Consider the following 22917-nt stretch of genomic DNA (forward strand, 5'->3'; position numbering starts at 1 on the left):
TTACAAAAACGGAAACGGAGACGTGACGAGTGGGGAATCCGTAAGATATATACGAATCTCACGAGGAAATTTGAAAAGAGAAAAAGAGAAGCGCGGACGACGGCGAGGAAGAAAAGGTGGAAGAACGGCGTCGCGCCGCCACCGCGTGATTTGTGGGAAACAAATAATTGTCAGAGGTGTCAATCACAGCGCTCGTTGGCCGCCGTTCGTCCGAGGGTTAGCCCCCGTGATGAAAATCCGCCGATTTATTGGCCCGACCTTCTTTAGGCTCGTCTTCGAACGTCACTCCGTTGTCCGTCCTGCCGGAATTCTTCGTTTTGCTCGGATTTTCGTTCAAATATAATCGCGAAATGTCACTTGCAAAATGCAACCTTTTACAAATATAACAAACGAGACGATTCTTGACGATTCTACAATGCGTTTGTCATTATTGTCGTTATCATTCCGCCGCTATTACATTTATTTATCGCTTCGCCGCGTATTTGTTGCAACCTCGGTTGCAACGCTGCCATTAGTTGCCCGTCACCCGTAAAAAAAGTCGCACGCGGATAAAAAAAATGTCAGAATGAAGTGGAAGAGTGGATAGCGGGCGGGGAGGGAAGAGCCAGGAGGGGAGGTGGGATTGGAGAGTTACGAATGGCCTCGTTATGGTATAGAATTATGACGTCGGTTATGAGAGACGCAATAATTGCGGGAAAACGCCGACCTGGCCACCGACAGAAATATTATTTATGGCTTCGAGCGGGGATGAGCGGAAATCGTGATACTTGCGCGATAGTAAAATATGGCCGGCTGGTTTTGTCCGCGCCGCGAGCGTACATTGTGACGATGTCTTGACGCATTCCGATAAAAAAATGCATGATTCATCGACGTTAGATCGGGGGGGCAGATGAGGAAACAGAAACAATGCGCAGCGGCGATGCTGCTGCTTTATTGCATCGACGATCTTTCGGATCCTCGATTTATCAGCAATCCTATAACGCTTCGCTCCATCGACTCTCGCTCAAGTTATGCTAATTTCCTTAGACTCCGCGCGACGGTAATACTCGGTTTTAAGGATCGTTTACGTTTCCGGCGGATGTACACGTGTAGGGCGTTTGTGACCGCGAACGGACACGCGTCATCTAATTCGATTTACATATGGTGTGTACATTATTTATATTTAATTTATATGGCCACGGCGCACAATCCGCTCGAGAGTGGGAGAAGGGGCTCGGCGCCTTTTGTAACACGATAAGCCTATTAGCTCGCTCGTCCGTCTGTACATCCGTGGCGCGTGTGACAGCTTGCCGCGCCGAATGAATTTTAATGAAATCCAGTGTGTTAGAGAGAGCGCGCGCGCGAGAGAGAGAGAGAGAGAGAGAGAGAGAGAGAGTCCGGCCCCGGCCAACTACCCCCGGCTGAATTTATCCGACAAATTCTCCCTCCGCGTTGTCTAATCTGAATACATGCATATCCGAGAGCCGCCGCCGTATAAAGTGCGGAGACGCGACGACGTGGACGGCCGGGCGTCGGCGTCGTTTTTCGGCGGGTACGTCGCGTCGTCCCCCGGACCGAGATTGAGCGCCGCTCGATTAAACAGTATGGAATCTAAAATAACATGGAATATTATATACAGCGAGATTGGATGTTCCGCGTATACCGTTTCCGAGGTTTTTGCGAGATTTGAATTCACGGGATCTGCTTTACGATTCGAGATGGTAGAAATTACTCACGCGAGAATAAGAACAATTTGTTTTCGATACTAACCTACTTGCGTCTATTACGGCAATTAGAAGCCTTATACTTACTCAAAATAGACAGATGTCTGGTATATCGTAACGTTGATGCAACTGAACTTATATTACGTACGCGAGAATTACCCAGATTTATTGTCAATCGACTCGGACATTTATCCGATTTGGAAGACCGCGAGAAAATTATTTAAGGCTTCTGAAATTCTCCGCGCGAAAAGAGATGCTAATTGAAATTATATAAGGTTAAGTTATTATTGTATCGTCAAGCGAAAGAAGCTTCAGTAAAATCCTTTTTTAAAATGTCTAATTTCTGATCGTCGAATGTGTATTTAAATATGCCCGTAAGATTTGAAAATAATTGATAAAAGCGAGAAGCTTATCTTATAAAAATTGTCGAGTAACCCACTGGTAAGTGGTAAGAGAACAGCCGACTTGGCTGATAATTGGATGGTACTTCGGGAAGTGTTAAAACTGTCGAAACACCCTGGCGCGAAGAACCTCGAACAACGTCGAAGATGATGTCTCGTAAGTTTTTTTCCCATCCCTGCCCGATCATCCTTTTTCGCCTGTCGCGATCCTCTGCTATTATTCGCGACTGCGAAGAAAAGAGCAAAACTCGTTTTAAAAGAACTTTTAACAATGCCAAGGAGGCACGAATTCGCGCGCACTCCTATACCCCCTTTACCGGTTTAATCCTTAAATAACACTGTTGTAAGTTTCTCACGGATTCTTGATGTTGTATCCATCAAGAAAGAATGGAAAAAATCCTGTAAAGTATATTACAAAATCTAATTCGTTAAAACCCGAAATATGAATCATCAAAGTTATAAAAACGTAAAGCTCAGAATAAAATGTATAAAATAATACGACATAAAGCCGAAATAATAAAATATTGTAGTATGTCACAAAAGTGCGCTGTCAAAGATTTCCAATGACATTTTCAATTTTTTCAGATTTTCATTTCGTTTGATATTCACCGGAAAATCAAACTTTAAAATTTTCCAGTGAATAGGAATCGGCAGTGCCCGATAACAACGACGTGAGCATTGGCATATGTCAGTAACATGATATTTTTATTGTCAGGATTCAGACTTTACCGTTGTTTGCGTGGGAGGCGTTGAGATCGGCTACGAAACTGATACAACAATAACAATGGAGAACTAAATATATCGATTACTTTTCTGCGCATTGTTGTGATACGATTGAATTGCTTTATACGTACATAGCGGCGTGTATATCTGATTTCAGCAAATACCGCGCAGCGAAAGCAACTTCCGATTCCTATTCATTATGTACTTAATGTCGGGACACTGCCGAGTCGCCTGTAATACATAAACGAATAAGAAATTCGACGATAAAAATATATTTCAAAGAAATGTGCGTGTGTGTACGCTTTTCTTTTCTCATTTATTTATTTACGATCTGTGAGCTTCATGCTTCTATATTTAACTTTTCGCTTACGTCGAGAGCAGTTTCGATATTTTTTAATATAAAACGGACAGATCGTATTTTATGGATCGTGTTTTAATACAAGTATTTAAAGGTAGAAATATCTCACAAGCACATTGTGTAATCGTGCGACACGCGTATGCGCGAGATCGAGTGAGCGATGAGTCTCATATCGACAATTTTATATTTAGCGGTTAAATATACTTACATCAAGGCGCGTGATTGATGATGATTTAAAACGAGCAGAAAATAAAGTATAATGCAAAGAGAAGACAACAAGGAAAATATAACCTGAGAACAAACTGATGCAGTACATTTTAATCATCGCGTAATCGGGGATAACGAAATTAAATCGCTCTAAATTTCTGCATAAAACTGGTTTGTCCAATTTCGAAGAAAGACGACGTGGCGGCTTTCCTTTTTTTTGGGGGGGGAGGGAATTTTTCAAAACGATATATTTCGGGCATATTGTGAATCCAATCAAAAGTACGCGTGCGCCTCCGTAGTAAAAAGGAGCGCAAACGGAGGCAATTTGCAAGCTTGCATCTCCGGTATTTATGGCAAGCGGCAGTTCTGACATCGTAAAATCGCACGCGTATATTCCGCATTGTGTTCCCGTAAAGCGAAACTTTGCTCGAGCGAAATTCATCCGCCGCGATATGACCCTCGATATTCACATTTTGCATGTCGCAGTAAGAATATCGTATGCCCCTCGTTACCGTTCGCCGATTGCGGCTAAACGAGCGTACACGGCTCGCTATTATCGTAATAGAATAATTATCATCGCGCTGTTCGAAAGATCGTTCGCGTGGGAACGATTCGCGAAACTTTTCCGAAAACGATTTCAATTACACGGTGTAATTAACGTGGCGTTTTTGCATTTTTATTATGAGCGAGATATCGATTCTTCTCCCGTTATTGTAAGATATGCATTTTGTATTGACTCGCCGAACTCACACCGTACGTTGAAGGAAAAATCTCGAGGTAATTCGATCTTAATTCGCGCGGGTATCGCATTATCGGATACATCCTGAATTATTCAAATCTAATTTATTTTACCGCGTGCTCCCACCTTCGAAGTTTTAAAGCAACAATCGCTTTAGCCTCTCTTAAAGCTGACGCCTCCAATTCCGGCAAAATTCTTCGCTTGATAATGGCAATTAGTTAAAACATTGTAGAAAACTTTTGTATAACTATATATATACCATAATTTATTAATAATATAATTATTTCAAGGAGACAATAGTTGAACATTAATTTTTATTTGGTTGTTTACAAGAGACTACAATTTGTTCACACTGCGCTTGTTCAAATAAAATGTTTAAGAGGTAGAGAGAAGGGGAAAGAGAAGAGCGAAGTGTTATGAGAGGAATTACAGTTTTTTCTACAAAAAAATAAAATAGCAAAATAAAAATGACACGCAACACCGCGACAAAGGGAAGTCTTTTAAAGAAGTTCTCGTTGCCGGGATCTCGCGATTCTGTAAAATGCATTTAATGCCGCGCATTTATTCCACCGTGTACCCAAATGTATTCAAGGAAATGCTCTCGTTTGCAGAGCGGCTTATACAGTTGTTCATTTGCGAAGTTGTCAATGTAGAGTATCATGGACTGTTATTTAATTGTGAAACATCAAAGAGAAGGATAGTAATATAGACATATAATATTAGATTTCAAAGTATAAAGAGCGAATAACAATGGGGTAAAAGGCATCTAGCGCCGTAAAGCGAGATTGAGAGATTGAGAGAGAGAGAAAGTGAGAGGGGGGAGGGGGGAGAGAATGTGTGTGTATGTGGATGCACACACGCAAATCTGACGTAATGTATACACTAATGTATTTTGCAAAACATCCTTCTGCTTGCAGTTACTACGCGTCGACCGCGTTTCCGCCGCGCTTAGCACCGCCGTTGAAGCGGCCGCGCTTGATGCCACCGACACGAGCGCAGCATCCGAAGCTACAGAAACAACAATCGATGGCAAACACCGGCACGATACCCGACTTGAATCAACTTAAAGTGTACAGTAAGTGTCGCGTTCGAGACGGTACAACGTTTTCATTATCTGCGATGCACTTTGCCTCCTCTTCTTTATTTTAAGATCAAATATTTGGATCTGGTAAGGCGAATTGGTGTGAATTTAGTTATCCCAATATATCTTTTTTTTCGCGTAAAAAAATCATGCATAGGTACATAGTTCAATTGTGATTAGTTTATGTTACTGTTATTATGCTTATTCTCCAAGTTTATAAGTTTACCTCCTCGAAACACGGTCCCAAAGCCTTGTCGTGCAATGAAGGCTGGGTTTAATTGAAGGTATGTCGTAGGCAATCCAGATATACTGATCTGCGGCAACTGCAGGGAGATGTTCACGGAACTCGGGGAGCTGTTGGAGCACAAGCGGAACTACTGCAAGCTGCGGTTCACATGTAAATGTCACACCTTCAACGGAGCCGCCCCAAGTATGTACTCGAAATAAACTTCGAGGCGCCTCCTTCCGGTACGTAAACGCGCTCCAAATCCCACCGGGAAGATCCAGAATTAATAATTGCCCATCGCCCATCATTTTAATCGGCGGTTATTCTCGTCGATCATAATTAATGGCTCGATCATTTTTTTTTTTGCAATGTCGTTGTGCCGTTCAATTAAAATCTTATGTCCTGTTTAAATTGAAACAGATTACTTACATTCATTATATTTGGTATTAATTGGTTGACGTGGTATTAACTGATGACAAATTTATGTCTTTTTGCACGGCGAATTAAATTACACAAACAAGATCAGCACCGCATAAAATCCTGTACATACATCATGTTCCGTTAAAATTAACGTATATTAAATGAGCGTGTTGTGTCGTATTGCGTTATTGTAAATCGAATAATTTCAGATATTGCATTTCTATTTAAAAAAATCAATTTGTTATATTGTACAAGTTCCATTTTCCTTACGGCGGCTCGAATTATGTTGTTGAATCAAAAGAGGACAAAATGAGACAAAATTAATGAAAAATTGATTTGAGTTTTGACCCAAATTCAATTTATATAGAGATAATTTTTGCTATGCGTGCAAACAATTTAGATGTACTAACAGATGTATTATGTTCTTGCTTCAAAATTTGCGTAAAAATCCATTAAGTAATCTAATATTTATCTGTCGCACATGTTATTGTTTCGAGAAATCAGTTTCTAAATTTTGTCTTATTTTGTTCTCACTGTGGCTCACTGTGTGACATCACAACACTGTGTGTCTCTTTAGTTTATTTATTAAAATCTCGCGCAAACAGGAGACTCGACGGCGGCGTTGCTCTGCGTCCTCTGCAAGTTATCCTTTCCAAGTGCTTGGGAATTGATGGTCCATGCCCAGGCAGCTCACATGATCAACATTTACGAGCTGGGCACAAGAGCGCCGAGCCCGTCACGGAGCCCCAGCCTTGACCAGCCGAAAGAGTCGTCGCCTTCCCCGCAGGATTTCCAGGTTAATTCTCACTCCTCTTACGTCCTGTCTGAGATTTATTATTTACGCCGGCGTCATGCAACAATATTTTACAAAATTGCGCAGAGTCTGAACTGAAGAATTAATAGTTTCCGCCTCGAGAAGGGCGAAGGGTGGAACGAACGGCTAAGAGGGGAGCTCGCAGTCCACCCTCGAGGCAAAGTGATTCAAAGTAAAAGACATTTCACACTTTGATCGCTGAATGTCCATTTTATTTTTTATTTGTAATTAGATTACTCTGCCTAGTAATTATAGTGGAGTTCTTTAACAATTACACATTTAATAATGGTATGTGATATGTTTCAGTCGGTTGATACACACACACACACATACACATATTGACTTACAAGTTTCTTTTTTTCTCACATTTAATATATTTGTCAGCAACTAATTAACGAATATCCGGAATTGTTTTATCGTCGCGCACGCATTTTTCGAGTAATTAAAATATAAGATTAACATAAATATTTGACTCGTCCCGTAGATATATCCAGCCTGGCGATGGCCGGATCATTTAAATAAGTAATATTCTCTCACTTTCATTAATTAATTTGCGTTTCATTACCAGCCAACGATTAAATTGCGTTCTGTAATATTGGAGATCTTATGTTATCGATAATGCAACCCGCATTGGTGAGCCATGCTCGAAAGTTTTTTTTTCACGAGATATTTTATATCTACATATTTTTAAGCTTATCTATTTCTCGTGAACTCTCAAATATAATAAATAGACTTCAGCGTTTCCGGGATTCTTTACTTTAGATAGTAAAGGATGTCCAGCTTCTAAACTGTGTCCCGGAATTATTCTCTACTTCCTTAATTATAATTTGATTTGCTCAAATAACGCCGATCTGTATGCAATAAGTAGGTCACCAGTATCGAAACTCAATGTATAAATAGACTTCAGCGTTTTCGGGATTCTTTACTTTAGATATAGTAAAGGATGTCCACCTTCTAAAATGTATCCCGGAATTATTCTTTATTTACTTAATTATGATTTGATTTGTTCAAATAACGCCGATCTGTATGCAATAAGTAGGTCACCAGTATCGAAACTCAATCGTATATAAAAAGACCAGTTTCGCCGCGCAGCTTATTTCAACGCGCCGTCTCCCTTTCTCTCTCTCTCTCTCTCTCTCTCTCTCTCTCTCTCTTCGTTTCTGGCAAAACGAGAGACGTAGTCTTCCGTCACATTTATCGGAGCGTTGTCGCGAAGAGATCCGAGGCGGCAACAAAGAGCCTAGGCATCGCGACGATACGCGTCGTCTAAGACACGAGATATATCCGTGGACGACGATGCAGACAGCCTTCTCGACAACGCTTGACGTGCACGATTTTCACGAAGTTGTATAGAACTGGAGTAAAGGTGGAAGAGGGGGGGGCGAGGGGAGAGTACGCGCTTGCACTCGGCAAAAGCAACCCCAGTGACCGACGCGAAACACGTCGATTCCATCGAGGCTAACTCTGGGGTTGACGTATCGACAGAGAAACATATGACGAAGTAATATTTTTCCGCGCCCCCTCGGGTGATGGCATTTTCCCGCCACTCGCTCACCATCTCTCCCCTTAACAGTTTTCCCATCGACAGATAGCAAAACCAAAAATTGTACTTTTGATGTTAAATATCGGGGAAACTATATTCGTTCCCAGGAATATCTACTCTAAATACATTTTTTGTACGGAATAACAGAATAAAAGATTTTTCATTTAACGATGTTTTTCTTTTCTTTTCACGTATTAACGGTAGCACATTGTTATTGAAAAATGTGTTACGTCAAGGTAAAAAGTTGGCCCGTTTGGAAAAGAAGACAGAGAAAGTACGAAATTGTAGTGGCATTTGATGATTAATCAATGTCTGATCCAAATGTATACTTCTGTCAATTGCATCAAGTCTTTTTAATAAATGCTGCTATTTAAAGTATGTATAAGGTGCTAAATTTTAGAATTGAGGAAGAAATGGGATGTGAAATTTTTCAGAAGGCACATTAGTCGCTAATGTTAGTCGCAACATGTCGCTTATTAATAAATGAACACCCGCAATGCAATATGATAACGTTGCTGCAATTTTCTGTCATGACTCGTGACCAATAGACAGCTTCTTGCAAGGATAAATGATTCCGACGCGAGTACCTCGTTAATCAATTCCCCTGTCCGCGATAATCTCGCGTAACGGTATTGATCTATGGAATCTATGACAGGAAATCAAGGCTACGGATTGCGAAGAGCGCGTGGAGGAGGAGGAACTTGATGGACACGAGTTAATACCGTCCCCCGACAGTGGCAAGTCAACGGACAACGAAGCGGCTCTGTCGCCGATCAAGATTCGATCTGACGTTAACGGGTTGGATCACGAAGATTGCGACGAATTGATCCACGTCGAGAACACCACGCAGGCGTGCATCATGCATACTCTCAGCATTGTAAGTCTTCAGTTCTCTTCTATTTTGCATCTGATGAAAAACAAGCATTAAGTACATGAATGATATATGTATAAATATGAAAACACTAGCTGGTTACCCGAGCTTCGCCCGGGAGTCGTTTATCTTAAAACAACTTCATTTGTGTTTCAATATCCTTATTGTGAACAAATATAAGGAGTGTTCATGGATTAAACATGTCGTAACCAATCTTTTTCTACTTGGTCAATTATTTCCAGAAAAATTATACACTTTATGGCATTCCCCGAGAAATTCTACTCCTGTTTTATATACAATTCTTTAAGATTCGGTCAATTATTTCCCTAAAAATTTGAAAAATTTCTGATACCGGTTTCCCAAAAGATCGGTAATGAAAAATTATACACTTTATGGCACTCCCAGAAAATTTTACCCCTGTTTTATATACAATTCTTTAAAATTCGGTCAATTATTTTTCAAAAAATTGGAAGAATTTCGGATTCCGGTTCCCAAAAAGATCGGTAACGAAAAACTATACACTCTATAACACTTGCCTGTGGAAAATTCTACCCCTATTTTATATACTTTTGGTAAAAATTTGGTCAAATAGTTTAAGAGTGTATAAAGAACATACATATAATACATACATACATACATACAGACATTCTATTTTATATATATAGATAAATTATTGATAATGGCTGAAGCGATGAAAAAAATAGCTTTTGAATGTTCCACACATGGCCGAAAGAGATTTATATAAATAAATATGTTATGCAAACAAACATTTTAAAAGTATATTAATTAGAAAGAACATTTTCTAATTAATATGTTTTCGAAATCGCATCGTACTGCCTAGTATTATTTCTTTCTTTTCGGTCTTTTTTTTTATTCTATTACAATATGAATAAAAGTAAGAAATCTGTGAAGTAAGGAATAGGAGATAAAAGATAGACGCGTACGATTCTCTGTCATGACGCACAGTCGGGAGCGACACGATGACAGAAACACCGACTTACACTACGTGTCGTAAGGACCGTAAAGAGCGTAAAGATCGTAAGAGAACCAGCATAGTGGCACTAATGACTGACGTCGCTCTCGCCACGCAGCAGTTAAAAGCAGTCATCCACGATAGAGAATCGTTCTTCTTGGGTGCATATTAACAGGAGCGTCATAAATCGACGTTGTCGGCGCCAACGACGACTACGACAATGCCAGGCGACAGTGATGCCGGCGTCGCGGTATCTTTTTTTTTTCCATGCGCGATAAATCGTACCGTTCTGATTGCCGCTAACGACCACGGATAAATTACAGTCGTCGAAATCTTGAATTTTTGCAATATGTAAACTCAATCACAGTTTTCAAAATCAGTATTCTCTAGGCCATTATTGAAATTATTTTTGCATAATTCTGTTGTTACAGGACTCGTCCTTGGAGCTGAATTCTGACACGAACTCGAGGACAACTTCTGGAACGGTGATGGCCTTGACCAACGGTTCATTATCGGCGAAGGAATAAATGAGAGAAAAAGAGAAAAAAAATATTAAAAGGAAAAATAAAAAGAGAATATTCATCGGAACGGTCTTCCCCGGCCAACCAACGAGACATATCGATCTCCTTTAAGGATAACGCACCCGTTTGTATATAGCTTAATTGCCTAACAAATTATATTCAGGATCGTTAGATCCCGTGGTCTATGCCGGCTGATCGGATATCGGTCATCTTCCCAAAAGAAGAAAAAAAAATATCAGTATCATTCTGGACTTTTTACGCACTTGCAATTCCACTTCAAACTTTAATTGAAAGCTAATCCAAATGGAAGCAAAATATTATAGGGAATCGGATTTTTGAGTTTAATTATTTGCATTGGATATTATTTTTTGGAAAAATATGAATTAAATTGCGAATTTCTCAATTTTTGCGTGCACGTTCCACTCATTAAACTGTAGATTTTATTTATTAAAATTGCATAGAATTTTTTTTAAATACCAGAATATTTTTAGATCTGATATTTGAATTTCTTATATCATTCTAAATTTTGTGACTTATAAATTTTAAAATTTTTAGTTTTTTATATCATCAAAAACGTTTTATATTAAAAATTTAATATTTTTAATATTCACAGCTTCTATCTACATAAGAGCTTTAAAACATTATAATTCATCCTGAAGGCATTAAGTTATTAAAGTTTTAAATTTTCAGATTTATAAATTTTGTATTATTAATTATCGTTTTATTGTTACTATTGAATAACGCTACTAAATGTCTGAAACTTATCAACCACGAGATTTCATATCCACATAACGCAATTGTAAATCACAGATAATTTTATATTTAGAACATTGTATACACAATATAAGTTTATTATTATTCAACTATATAAAATCAAGTGCTTTTGTCATCTTTTGGTGGCAAAAATATTGAAGATAAGAATATATTTGTGGACAACATATTAGCCAAAACGAATCATTAATGGATTTAATATCTCTAGAAATCCTAAAAATTATTTATTTATTAGTTATTTCCAGCGAGAGAAAGAATTAATTTCTTCAACAAATATTATAACATTATTAATATCGGATATAAATAATCCTTGAATATTGGCAAAGTTGTTTGTTAAGAAAATAAAGAAACGTCTTATACCTTCCTTTCCATAGCGATCGCACATGCGTGTAGATTAAAAATATAGATTGTCAAGATTTAATTATTTATGAAAGAACATATCTCCCGATAAACAATGTGATGTCGATGGCAAATTAATAACTGAATTATAATACGAATTTAAACTTCGATCATTATTAAAACGGCAGGTCCATTTCTCTGCTGTTACCTGCTCCGCTCCGATTTACTTTCATTTGGAGATTCTTAATCAATCATACTACACACGATTTAAATAATTGTTATCTATTTTAAGAAGGAAACGTAGCATAGAGAAAGCGAGAGAAGAGAGGAGGCTCTGTTGGCGGCTGTTATACAAGTTCTATGTTATTACAATTCTATATTATATGTTTATTGACTTTACTTATAAATACATACATCCGTATAAATCTATCTATATATACAATTGTATATATATACAAATAATTTTAAACAATTTAAATAATTATTTTAATGTAGCAGTGTTTAAGAAGCCATAAAATCACAGATTTACATAAATTTATCATTATATATTTAGAAGTCTATATATTTACTAATTTTTTGGCACTTTTTATTGTATGTAACTTTTCACTTCGAATTGTATTTAATATTTATGTAATTCTTGATTTATAAACGTGAGTATGAATCAAAAAACAATTACATATGCATACAAATGTGAAGTAAATTATCTCTTCTTTTCAGGAGAGTGTAACATATTTCATTTTCAATCAATTTATTGTCTTTAATGTTTTACTGTTGTGACTTTCCACTGACAATTCCCGTAATTTATGCATATCAAAATCCAATAATCTAGATATAGGTGACCCTCGAATAACAAGGTATTTGAATTGCACGAAGTCTGGAATAGCACGGTAAAAAATTGATAATTTTATTTATTTTTCAAAAGTTTTTTTTGTTTGTTAAATAATTCTTTGGAACCAAATGCCCAATTTTATATGGCTCTGAAGTGTACGGTTTTCAATAGCATGGAACATAATCTTCAAAATTGTATGAATCCTAAGTCCCTCGAATAAGAAACCGAAACTAATTAATCGTGTCGTTCGAGGGTTACCTGTCACAATATTATTTTTTGATACAGCCTGCACAATTCGTAAATGAAACGCAATCACGAGAAAATAAAGATATCGACAGCCGGAAAAAAAAATCGGTCGAGCTTTTATCGAGGCCTGACGCGCTTCTCTTCCTGCGTTTTTTTCTCTGTAAAACAAGATATTTATTACACGACTAGATAGTAGCGACGAGAGTTATTTGTTTATAGCCCCATATATAAACAATGTTTTATGGATCATTAATGTCTAAATAAAATATATTACGTCTTTTAAGTCGTCTTTTCAATCTTGTCCTTCCTCCACTCCCTTTACATAATATTTACGTGATTTAACAAATTGATTACACATTTTGACCGTGATAATCTTTATTTATTACGCGAACGTTTATTTTTTAATTTAGTATTTTAGCAACGCGGCATTTCAATAATTATTATAGATATTAATTAATAGAAACGTATGACGAGAGTAGAAATGTTTATTTAGCTTGTAATAAGTAATTAGCGAACAGTCTCTCATTAGAACTAGTTTTTAACGACATGCCGAAGGGCAAGGAATTTCACGGTTCTTGGCACGTTCATCCCTTCAAGCGGCGCCTAATTACTACGAGGTACAACGTAGCATCGCCAGGCATTACGGCGCTTTCCGCGGTTATTCAACTGTACTAAGAGGCTCGTTACCAAAGATTTTCACCGTCTTGCTGACCCCTTGACGTACGTGTAACAAGTTTGCTATTTCTTCAATTAATGATCGAACTCGTATTCTGCAAGTGTTAAAAATTTTTCCGACTTAACAGTTTCATCGATCAGCAACATTTTAGTTTTTTTAAATATATATAATAAAAATAAGAAGATTATATTACGAAATAATCTATGGAAGATATTTGACGGGGTTCACGTCACTCCCGTATCTATTTTCCTCCTAGTGCGCGAAGCACTTTAATAAGCGCTTTTACGCCCGTCGATATGGCGGAGTTTATCCTCGCGCGTATCTAAGCGATAATGGAGGATTCACAAAACATTCAACGTATCCTCCTAGTAGATATCGGATGTCGCGTACGTTGACCGTTACGTATTGCGAAATCGCGTAAACCATTAAACGGGAAAGACGTCGAGAGATGGAGAAGCGCTTATCACGCAAGAAACGCGGCCAAAAACCAACGACCGCCGACTTACTTTTGTCCACGTCTCTTTAGAAACATGATTCGTCCGTCTTGCAACGTTTGTAACTTGTATCATTAAGATTGAGACTGCGTTGTGGAAACAGGTAAGTTATTCCGCCCCCTTTTTGGAGAGCGCAGCGCTTACTCGCGCTGAAAACAGCACCAAGGAAAATTTCTATAATAAATGAAACTTTTGGAATTGCAATTTCGCAATTCTTGGAGTTTTGACTCGCGCTCGTCACCTCTCAGCTAATTATATTCTCCCGCTGTTCCTCTCACTTTAAAAGAGTTTAGAATTTTCCGCTCTCTCAGACAAAATTCTATTAGGAATTCTTGGAATTGCGGTGCTTGCAATTTTAATTAGCATCGTCTTTTTTTTGTTGATTTCGTCCCGCTGATACTTTGCCGACTTGTTCTTTATCGACTTCTCCTTTCTCTCTTGTTCTCTGCTCCGTTCTCCGCTAGATGACAACACTTTGCGGAGAAATGTGTATAAAGGAATGCAAGAATGAGGATGCTGTAACTATAACGTACAATATAAAAGATCTTTATACAATTGTATTCGTAGTTTTATATCTGTCTGTTCGTATAAAAAAGAAAAATACTGTCTTACAGTCTTCTTAACTTATTCTTTATATCGATTCTTTTCTCTCCTTTCTCTGCTTCGCTAGATGACAGCACTTCGTAGAGAAACGCAATGAAGATAATAATAAAAAGACTTACTTATAAAACACTATACAGCGCAATAAAAAGATTTTTATATTTATAGAGCTTTATTCACAGTTTTATGCAATTTATCTGTATAAAGATTCTCAGTAAAGAGATACTATCTTATAGCCGATCAAATTCAATAAAGGCTTAACTTTATTGCAACGGTTTCACAAAGTTTTGCAATGAGGTGATTTTTAACTAAGCTATAATTACATTATAATTAAAATTTTACTGGAATTAATAAAGAACAAATAAATAAAAAATAAGATTTTGTTACTACTATATTTGAATATTAATAATTTAGAAATTAATTTATACACACAGGTACATGTTCATCATAGAAAAAACGCCGCCAAATTAACCAAATTTACAACGCTTGCCAGCTCAATTTAGCATCATCTACATGTATCTATACGCGCATATCTGCGTGTCTATAACATTCGGCAATAAATTCAGAATTCAGGTATTTTGGCAATAACGGTCCGCGTTCTATTTCATTTTCGGTTATTGCGCTGCTTCGTTGACCGGCGCGACTGTTTATCATTCGGTACAGGCCTTACGGTTAAAAACGACGAGCAATTGTGAACGGTAGTTGACTCCGTGGTAGAGGGGTGGGCATGTTTCACCTGCGACAAACTGAACGGTATGCAGATATGGGAGCCCGGGTAAACCGACCGCCTGTGGACTACTGTGCGGTAGTAATCACAGAGTAGTCACACACTCCGAACAGTCAACGACATCCGCGAGACCCACAGGTGGATAACAGGTACATTATTTATCGAAATTTACACTAACATGTCCCTCTCGGCCTTTCGCGTACGTGATTTCGAATTAATGTATTCTGCCCTTCGCGCTTTCTAAATATCAATAAACGCCGCGTTGATATTTTATCATCGTTCAATTTGTTGGCGTAAAATTGTTTTCTCTTTACTTAAATTAAGAAAAAAAACTGCACGGCGATCTCTGTGACTTAGCGATTCATTCTCGTCAAATTAAAAGATCTTATTATATGAAAAATTGCGAAAATTGCAACTATATACGATGCACGATGCGTCAATTACAGGGATTTATACATTTTTCAAACGCTATTATATAGCATCGCGTTGATACAGTACGATACAACTTTAATGTAATAAATTTTTATGAACATAATAAATTCCAAATTATTGTCCAGTAGCATATTGAACAAAAGGAGAAGCTGCATAAGCCAATTAAAATGATATGTACGAGAATTGAGTAAATTAAAATGCGACGAGATATTTAATTACGTTGCAATGTAGAGAAAATAATTATCGTGCATTTATATATTGGCAAAATAATTAAAGAATTAAATTTGTACTTAATATGAAGGTTTTGAATTTTAGCACAAATCGATAAATTATATCTTGTTTATACTTTGTGTGTGTAACAGAGATATAGTTATAATTGGGAGTAATTCATAATTACTACATGTATCATCTGTCCTAATTTAATATACCAAAATCTACTTTTTACGCTAATGTTAATTGAATAATTGGGAATAAATTCGCAAAAAATAGAGAGAAACATTATTATAATTTTAAATCCAACAATAACATATTTTTCTTCTCAAATATTTTTGCAATTGAATAGTTAATAGCTGGGTATTTGCATTTCATATATAAAAAACCAATTATTTTATTTAATATTTAAAAACTAATGTGTGTGCAATATTATTGTCATTATAATAAGCATTTTATTACAAACAAATTTAAAAATTTCTATAGTAAATTTAAATTTAAATTATTCACAAAATGATTTTTAATTATACAACTTTTTAATCATATTAATATATTAATATCATATTTATATATAATTAAAATATTTTAATATCATATCTTTTTTTATATTTGCATTGGACTTTACTCCGTTTTCTAAAATGGTATTGGATGAGTATAAGATTAAAAATATTAAAAACTAAAAAAAATATATATACACGTATATATACGTCAACATGTATTATTTATTGGAATAGAGCCACAAAGTTTCCAAATTTATTTCATAAGTATTTGAAATCTGACTTCCTGTGTCTCCCTCTTTCTTTCTCTTTCTTTCTCCGTTTCTCCTTTCTTGAACATATCAGCCAAACCGTTAAAAAAGTGAGTTTCCCGCTATGCGCTTCGCGTTCTCCACGTTCCAATTTCCGCCGCGGTGGACATCAACGTCCAATTTCGTCGCGATTCGGTGTCCTGGCTCGTCGCGTGACCAATTAAAAGAAGATCCTTAATTGCGAGGCAGTCTCGTCTGTGTCTAACTGTAAACCGCGGGCATAACTGTGCGACGCCGCGCCGCGCGGCGGTAACGGCGCAAGATCCGTCGTTCTGCGTTGGAGATTTGTTCCGCTATATCGCTGAATATACCGACCTCCTGCTCGCGCGAGTCGACGACTCGCGTTTGCCGGTCGTTTGTTACCAATGCTCGCAACGTTAAGCGTGCCTATAACAGTGACGGAATGACTCGACACGTAACCGGAAACTGTCAACGCCAATAAAATCCTGTTCCGTGAAACAGTATACCGCGCGTTCTTCATTCGCGATCGCGAAGTCACGTTACTTCTTCTACAGGTCTGAGACTCCGTTCTTCGATATCTCCGAGATTATTCGTGCGAATCAAGTTTGAATTGTCTATCAGACATTACTTGAACACGAAGAACTTTTTTAAAAAAGACAAAAATTGAAAAAAAAATTACAAAATAAAATATAGTAAAGGTAAAACATTGAAGGAGGATAATTACATCTGGGACGCCAGGCGTACAAATTCTTTTGTTGTCGTAATTTCGAACACGATAGCGTGAAGCATTGAACTTTCGTCGACGGAAATCTGACGCGATTTCGAGCCATGGTAAGCGTGCTCGGGCGAACAATCGTCCGGGCGGATCTATGCGAGTCGGCCGGAACTCGGTATAATGCCGCGGAAACGGCCTGGGAAATTATATTTGTCATGGAGAATCGGCCGTGTCTACATTGGAGGACGATTCGATGCGATCTTCGACCGTGCGGCGACCGTACGGAACGGTCATTGAATGTGTACCGCCGGCCCTTTTTTTTTTATTAGATCCAAAGCGTTGGATCGGTGGAAAGTTGCCGGTGACATTCACGGTTCGAAGTGGATGCTAACAATTAGACCGATACGCGCAAATGTCGGCTTCATTTTATAGAAAAGGAAACGTATGAAAGTCCAATCTGATCTAAATCTGTATTAAATCGGTCGAACGTCCTACTAATTAGCACTCTATATTAACTTATTATTATATTAACTTATTTTATTTACAGTTTGTGCTGATTTAGTTTTGGCACTTTGTATTGCAAATAAATAAATCTACGCCATTTCGTGATACAGTATAATAATAAAAAAAAGTATCTATAATATTCGGGCCAAGAATGTATATAAAAAAATTGAGGATTTTATAATACCTCGCGGTAAAAGATTCGTTATCTTGGAGTACCAATAACAAGTGAACGATATATATTCTAGTAAAAATTATAATAAAGTTTTTATTGTCCTGAAATACATTAACATTATAATGAAAATTACGATATATCGTTATTCGAAAACATTATTCGTTATGTATTTTATAAAATAATTATTATAATTAAAAATATTTTAACATGTAATTTAATACAATCAAAATTAAACGGAAGAGAAATGTTATATTTTTAAACACTTTGCTTTTATATACATAAATTGTACATTTTATATAACATAATTAATAAAAATATATATATATATTATATAACTGATTGAGATTATCAATTTTTATATCATAAATGTTACTTTATCATTATATCCCAACTTTATATAAGAAAATGTTATAAAAAAAAGAATGCTTTTTTATTTTAATCTATACCGCAATATATTCACGAATAAGATACACGTATTAATGATCTTTGATGTTTAGACTACAATGCCGTACCTGTCGGCGATGTTTCCATTGATCTTCCTGCTGGCCGGAGTCAATGCAGCTGGCATCGGCGAAGCTTGGCAAGTTACGCCACATGTGAAATCAGTCTACACGGATCATCCGTTTCGATCACGATCGGACTCCTCGGCGTTCGAGGTTCGCACCGTAAGCGGAGTAGGTCGTCTGGCTCCGTTCGACGAAGCTCGAAACGTTCAGAAGCATCCGAAACTCACTACGCCGGGTTTCGTGGAGCCGAACGTCCTTCCGGAAGCAGCCGAGGAAATTCTTCGCGAGAATAAGAACCTCGAGCACTTCCGAAAACTTCTAGAGGACTCACCGTACGACAACGGCGAGGTCGAGGACGATGTCGTCAAAGGCGACACCGTACCTGTACAAAGGATTTTCCAGAAGACACTCACGATGAGAATTCTACATGCGGACAAGGGGGACGATGACAACAACGAGCAAGCCACGAGAGGGATCGTACAGCGTATTCGTAGGCAAGCGGAGAACGAGACGAGTATGGAAAAGATCTCGACGACGAAGAACGTGCGCGAGGCTCGGGTGAGCTCTCCCGAGACATGGTCGACCGCGGCGCAGCCGATCTCGGTGGAGTTCCGTCATCGTATCCCCTTAGATCAGGTGATCCAGCAGCAACAAGAGGAGGAGGAGGAGGCCGCGGCTCTATCCAGCATATACCGTAGGCATCAGGCACCCCGGGCGGACTTTGTGACGGGCCAGCATCATCGACGGTACCCGGAATATCGCGAGTCCAGGAATATGCCGGTCACCAAGAACTACGACGACTACGATCAGATGTCCTGGTACAGGAACGCGATACGCGAGAGAGATTACGAGTATCCGTCGTATCGCCGTGGATACAGCTACCAATATCCCGATCGCTACAGGACGGAGCGGGATTATTACACGCGGTCGCCGAGCGAACAGTACTACGATCGTTACGATCGTTACCGAGAGGACGATCTCGATTTCTACAGGAGCCGACCCCCCGCGCCGAAACCCCGACGGATCATCTACTACGCTACCCTGCCGGAAATCGTGAGGAAACCGGTGGACCTGAGGAACTATCCGCGGTACGACGCGGGCGCGACCAGAGCACCGGTCACGCGGGACGGCGCCTACAAACGCGTGCCCGGCAACGTCGATCCCGGTAAGTATCGGTATAGACAATCGTATAGCGGTTACGATCCCTACATGAAGAGAGCGAGCTATTACGAACGCCCGTATGAATATCCCGAAGACGATTCACGACGCGTCAGAGTGTCAACCAAGGATGACTTGAGGAACGACAGATTCGGAGGCGCGAATAACGAGCGGAAAGTGAGCAATCTCATAGCGATTAGGGACGAGTCGGGCAAGCTGCCCTGGCCGGTGCAAATCGGCACGGAGGTCAGCATCAAGAACGACGAGAGGATCCCCGGTCGTAAGATCTTCGGCGAGTCGAGCATCGGCTACGAGAGATTCCAAAGTGCCCAGCTGCAGAAAGCGCCGGACGCGACAGGATCCAGCGAGCTCCAAAGCGACAATTAACGCGCTGAGGATTACATCCATTTGCATTAAAAAAAAAATTAATTCTAGATTTACTTCTCGGACAACATAGAAGCAATGTGTTATCAAAATCATAAGTTTGCAAATGCAATTTTGGGAATGTAATATTTAGATGACATTCAAACAATGAATACATGGAAATAAATACATGATTTCTATACTAAAATATATAATTTAGAAATATATGATAATTAAAAAGGAAAACAATAGTTGTATTTACAAAGTTTAAAAAGAGTCGATAAAATTTAATTTTACTACTGCGATAAGTTTATTAAATATTTTGAGATGGTTTTTAAAGAAAAAAGATTATTATCTCTTAGTAATACTTGAAATGCTGCAGGGTTTATTTTTACAGATAGATATTTAATTTTAATAAGTGTTTGATATCGATTGTCAAGCGTTATCGTAAGATATCCTGAGACGGATTGTGACTATAAATTGTAAAATTTCAATATACGCAAATATATTATAGCATTATTAAACATATAAAATAAGACATTAAATCTTGATCGTTAATTGATTAAATTCTATCGTAGTTAGTTTCATCGTCAAAATAAAACATGCAAAATCACACAATTAATTAACAATGTCATATATACACAGATATCATTTATTTAGATTTTGATATTATATATTACATATCAATTGTTGAACTCCAATTATCAAATATATTTTAATTTTTTATGTAAAAAATTACGTACAAACAGCACAATGCAAAGGGAAGTAATGGTTAACTAAATGCGTTGGTTATACAATTGATGTATTAGTTGAGCATTTATTTCTTATATATTTAGATATTTTGATTCATGTGTAAGTTGATATATATACTATTTGTATTTGTACTTATTAAAAACCTACGTTTGAATATCTTCAAGCAAAGTTTTTGAAGTACGAATTTCGGGAAAGCAAATAGTCAATATGAAGTAAAAGTTTTTGATGTTAATGTCCTTTACTATGTCTCTTTTATATGTCTACAACCTGATTTATAATATACAGATAAGTTTAGTAATATCTGCGATAAATAAATTGAAGAATTACTTAATACATGTATAAGACTAAAATATATACATTTATTTTATATTTTTAAGAATAAAGTTCCAAGATATTCAGTTTCTACTGAATCAACTAATTTATTTTATTTTAAATTTGTGTGTTACCAAATTTCTCTTTTAAAACTATTCCATTCAGTTCCTTAAATTGAAGAGCAATTTGTAAAGAAAAGGAGAAGTAATATATGATTACTATTATAGATATATTTGTTCGATTTATCAAATAAGTTCAATGTATTATAAATATACATATATACATATATAAAACAGAATTTATCATAACATCTCAATTTTCATTATTATTCGTTTAGGCAAGAATACTGTCTTCTGTATTTTTAAAACATAATTTTCATTAAATAGTGCAATAACAATAAGATACTGATAAAGTTATTAAAATGTATTATTCTTTAATCAATAATTCTCAACATTCGAAGAGTAGCTTTATTTACTGAATTTCAAAACAAATACATGTAAAAAAATCTTTAAATTTTTATATTTACTTATTGAAAATATTTGTCTTTTTAAATTTATATATTATTTAATAACATTTTTTGAAAAGAATATCAACGCGGTTTCGGGCATTAGCCACCTATGATCGGTCATGTCTCTTCCGTTATTCTCGTTTATCGGAACTTATCTGCTGAACATGGAGACTTACCCACAGCAGCGTGTCTTTAACAGCACCTCGTAAATGGGTCGAGTTGATATCACTTGTGCGTTACCATAAGAGTTAAGTGCTTCAAACACGGTCTGTACGCTATTGCCCTCTGATGCAAGGCGTTGATGAATAATACGCATGTCATATTTCACGTTGATAAAGATGAGAGATTGCATTTAAATATCTATACAGGCATTTTTTACTGAATAAATTTATAAAACACCTACGCCAAACGTAAAATTAAATTGCACTTTACTCACTTTAGACTAAATTTTTTATTATAAAACAGTCATAAAGAATTTCCTGGCAATTCATTTATTTTGAAAATAATTAACTATTTATATTTATATCGCACACAAACATCTCAATATTTAAATATACAATATCGAAACTGAATTAAATTTTTCAGAAGAAAACTTTCCCTCTTAGCGTTATTAGCTTTTGCGATATTAACGAGAGAGAAGAAATTAGGTAAAACTTAAAATGGTTCACTGTAAACCCGACATTATTTTCGAGGTTTCTTCGTCGTCACATTATATTGAAGAAAGTCAGAAATCGCGTCGGCCTCCTGATCGGCGGTATTATCGGGCATTATCGGGCCATATGGAATTTAAGCTTGGAAACAGTCCCGTGCAGGAAATTGCTAACGACCTAAACGTTTGGGGCGGCGCACTGGGACTGTAAGTCCCATGGCCCCAGTTGTGATGGATGGACCTTGGCCTACTCTATAATTTGAAGGCGTTTTATGTGTGGCCCCAACACGTACTCCCTCAATGACCCTCCATATGTCCCAATTGTCGTCCGGCGTATAACTACGGGCCTCTGTAAATGGTCGGTGACGGCCTTTTATCGCGGTTTCGAGACTCGCGAAAAATAAGCTTTATATAATAATATTAAATTATATTATGCCCAACGATTTTGTGATTCGCGATAATTTATTCATTATTATTTGCAGCGATATGAATTGCGTTTCGAAGAGTGAAACGAGCGTTGCGGTTGCTCTTTTCAAAAGCGATACAGCGTCACATCTTTAATTCTATTATTAACGAACTATCTTGTTTCGGAATTTTAGGAAAT

The 22917-nt window shown here is 37.3% G+C and overlaps 2 protein-coding genes and 1 long non-coding RNA gene across 5 annotated transcripts in view; 2 read left to right on the forward strand and 1 right to left on the reverse strand.

The window, feature by feature from the left end:
* The window catches only part of LOC143904943 (uncharacterized), a 110909-nt gene extending 97861 nt beyond the window's left edge, over positions 1 to 13048 (forward strand). For both annotated transcript variants that reach the window (XM_077419957.1, XM_077419956.1), the window contains exons 6-10: positions 5049 to 5206; positions 5508 to 5642; positions 6464 to 6654; positions 8871 to 9092; positions 10491 to 13048. In XM_077419957.1, the coding sequence (XP_077276083.1) occupies positions 5049 to 5206; positions 5508 to 5642; positions 6464 to 6654; positions 8871 to 9092; positions 10491 to 10586 (802 nt within the window). In that variant the 3' untranslated portion in view covers positions 10587 to 13048. The remainder of the gene's footprint in view (positions 1 to 5048; positions 5207 to 5507; positions 5643 to 6463; positions 6655 to 8870; positions 9093 to 10490) is intronic.
* Positions 1 to 22917, reverse strand: part of LOC143904944 (uncharacterized) — a 236569-nt gene that overhangs the window by 97281 nt on the left and 116371 nt on the right. The window lies entirely within an intron of this gene.
* On the forward strand, positions 15239 to 21242 carry LOC143905012 (uncharacterized). Of its 2 annotated transcripts, XM_077420088.1 has the most exons (3): positions 15239 to 15411; positions 18562 to 19735; positions 19826 to 21242. In XM_077420088.1, exons 2-3 carry the CDS (start codon positions 18568 to 18570, stop codon positions 20113 to 20115), a joined length of 1458 nt encoding a protein of 485 aa, XP_077276214.1. In that variant the 5' UTR covers positions 15239 to 15411; positions 18562 to 18567; the 3' UTR covers positions 20116 to 21242. The 2 variants fall into 2 exon arrangements, with proteins under 2 accessions (XP_077276214.1, XP_077276213.1); XM_077420087.1 differs by having other exon boundaries at positions 15242 to 15411; positions 18562 to 21242.

This window comes from Temnothorax americanus, unplaced genomic scaffold (genome assembly GCF_048541705.1).
Source record: "Temnothorax americanus isolate GAGA-0224 unplaced genomic scaffold, ASM4854170v1 Scaffold6, whole genome shotgun sequence".
NCBI classification, from domain to species: Eukaryota; Metazoa; Arthropoda; class Insecta; order Hymenoptera; family Formicidae; genus Temnothorax; species Temnothorax americanus.

Coding starts and splice junctions, on each gene's coding strand:
- LOC143905012 (XM_077420087.1), top strand. CDS start 18,568: ATGCCGTACCTGTCGGCGATGTTTCCATTGATCTTCCTGCTGGCCGGA.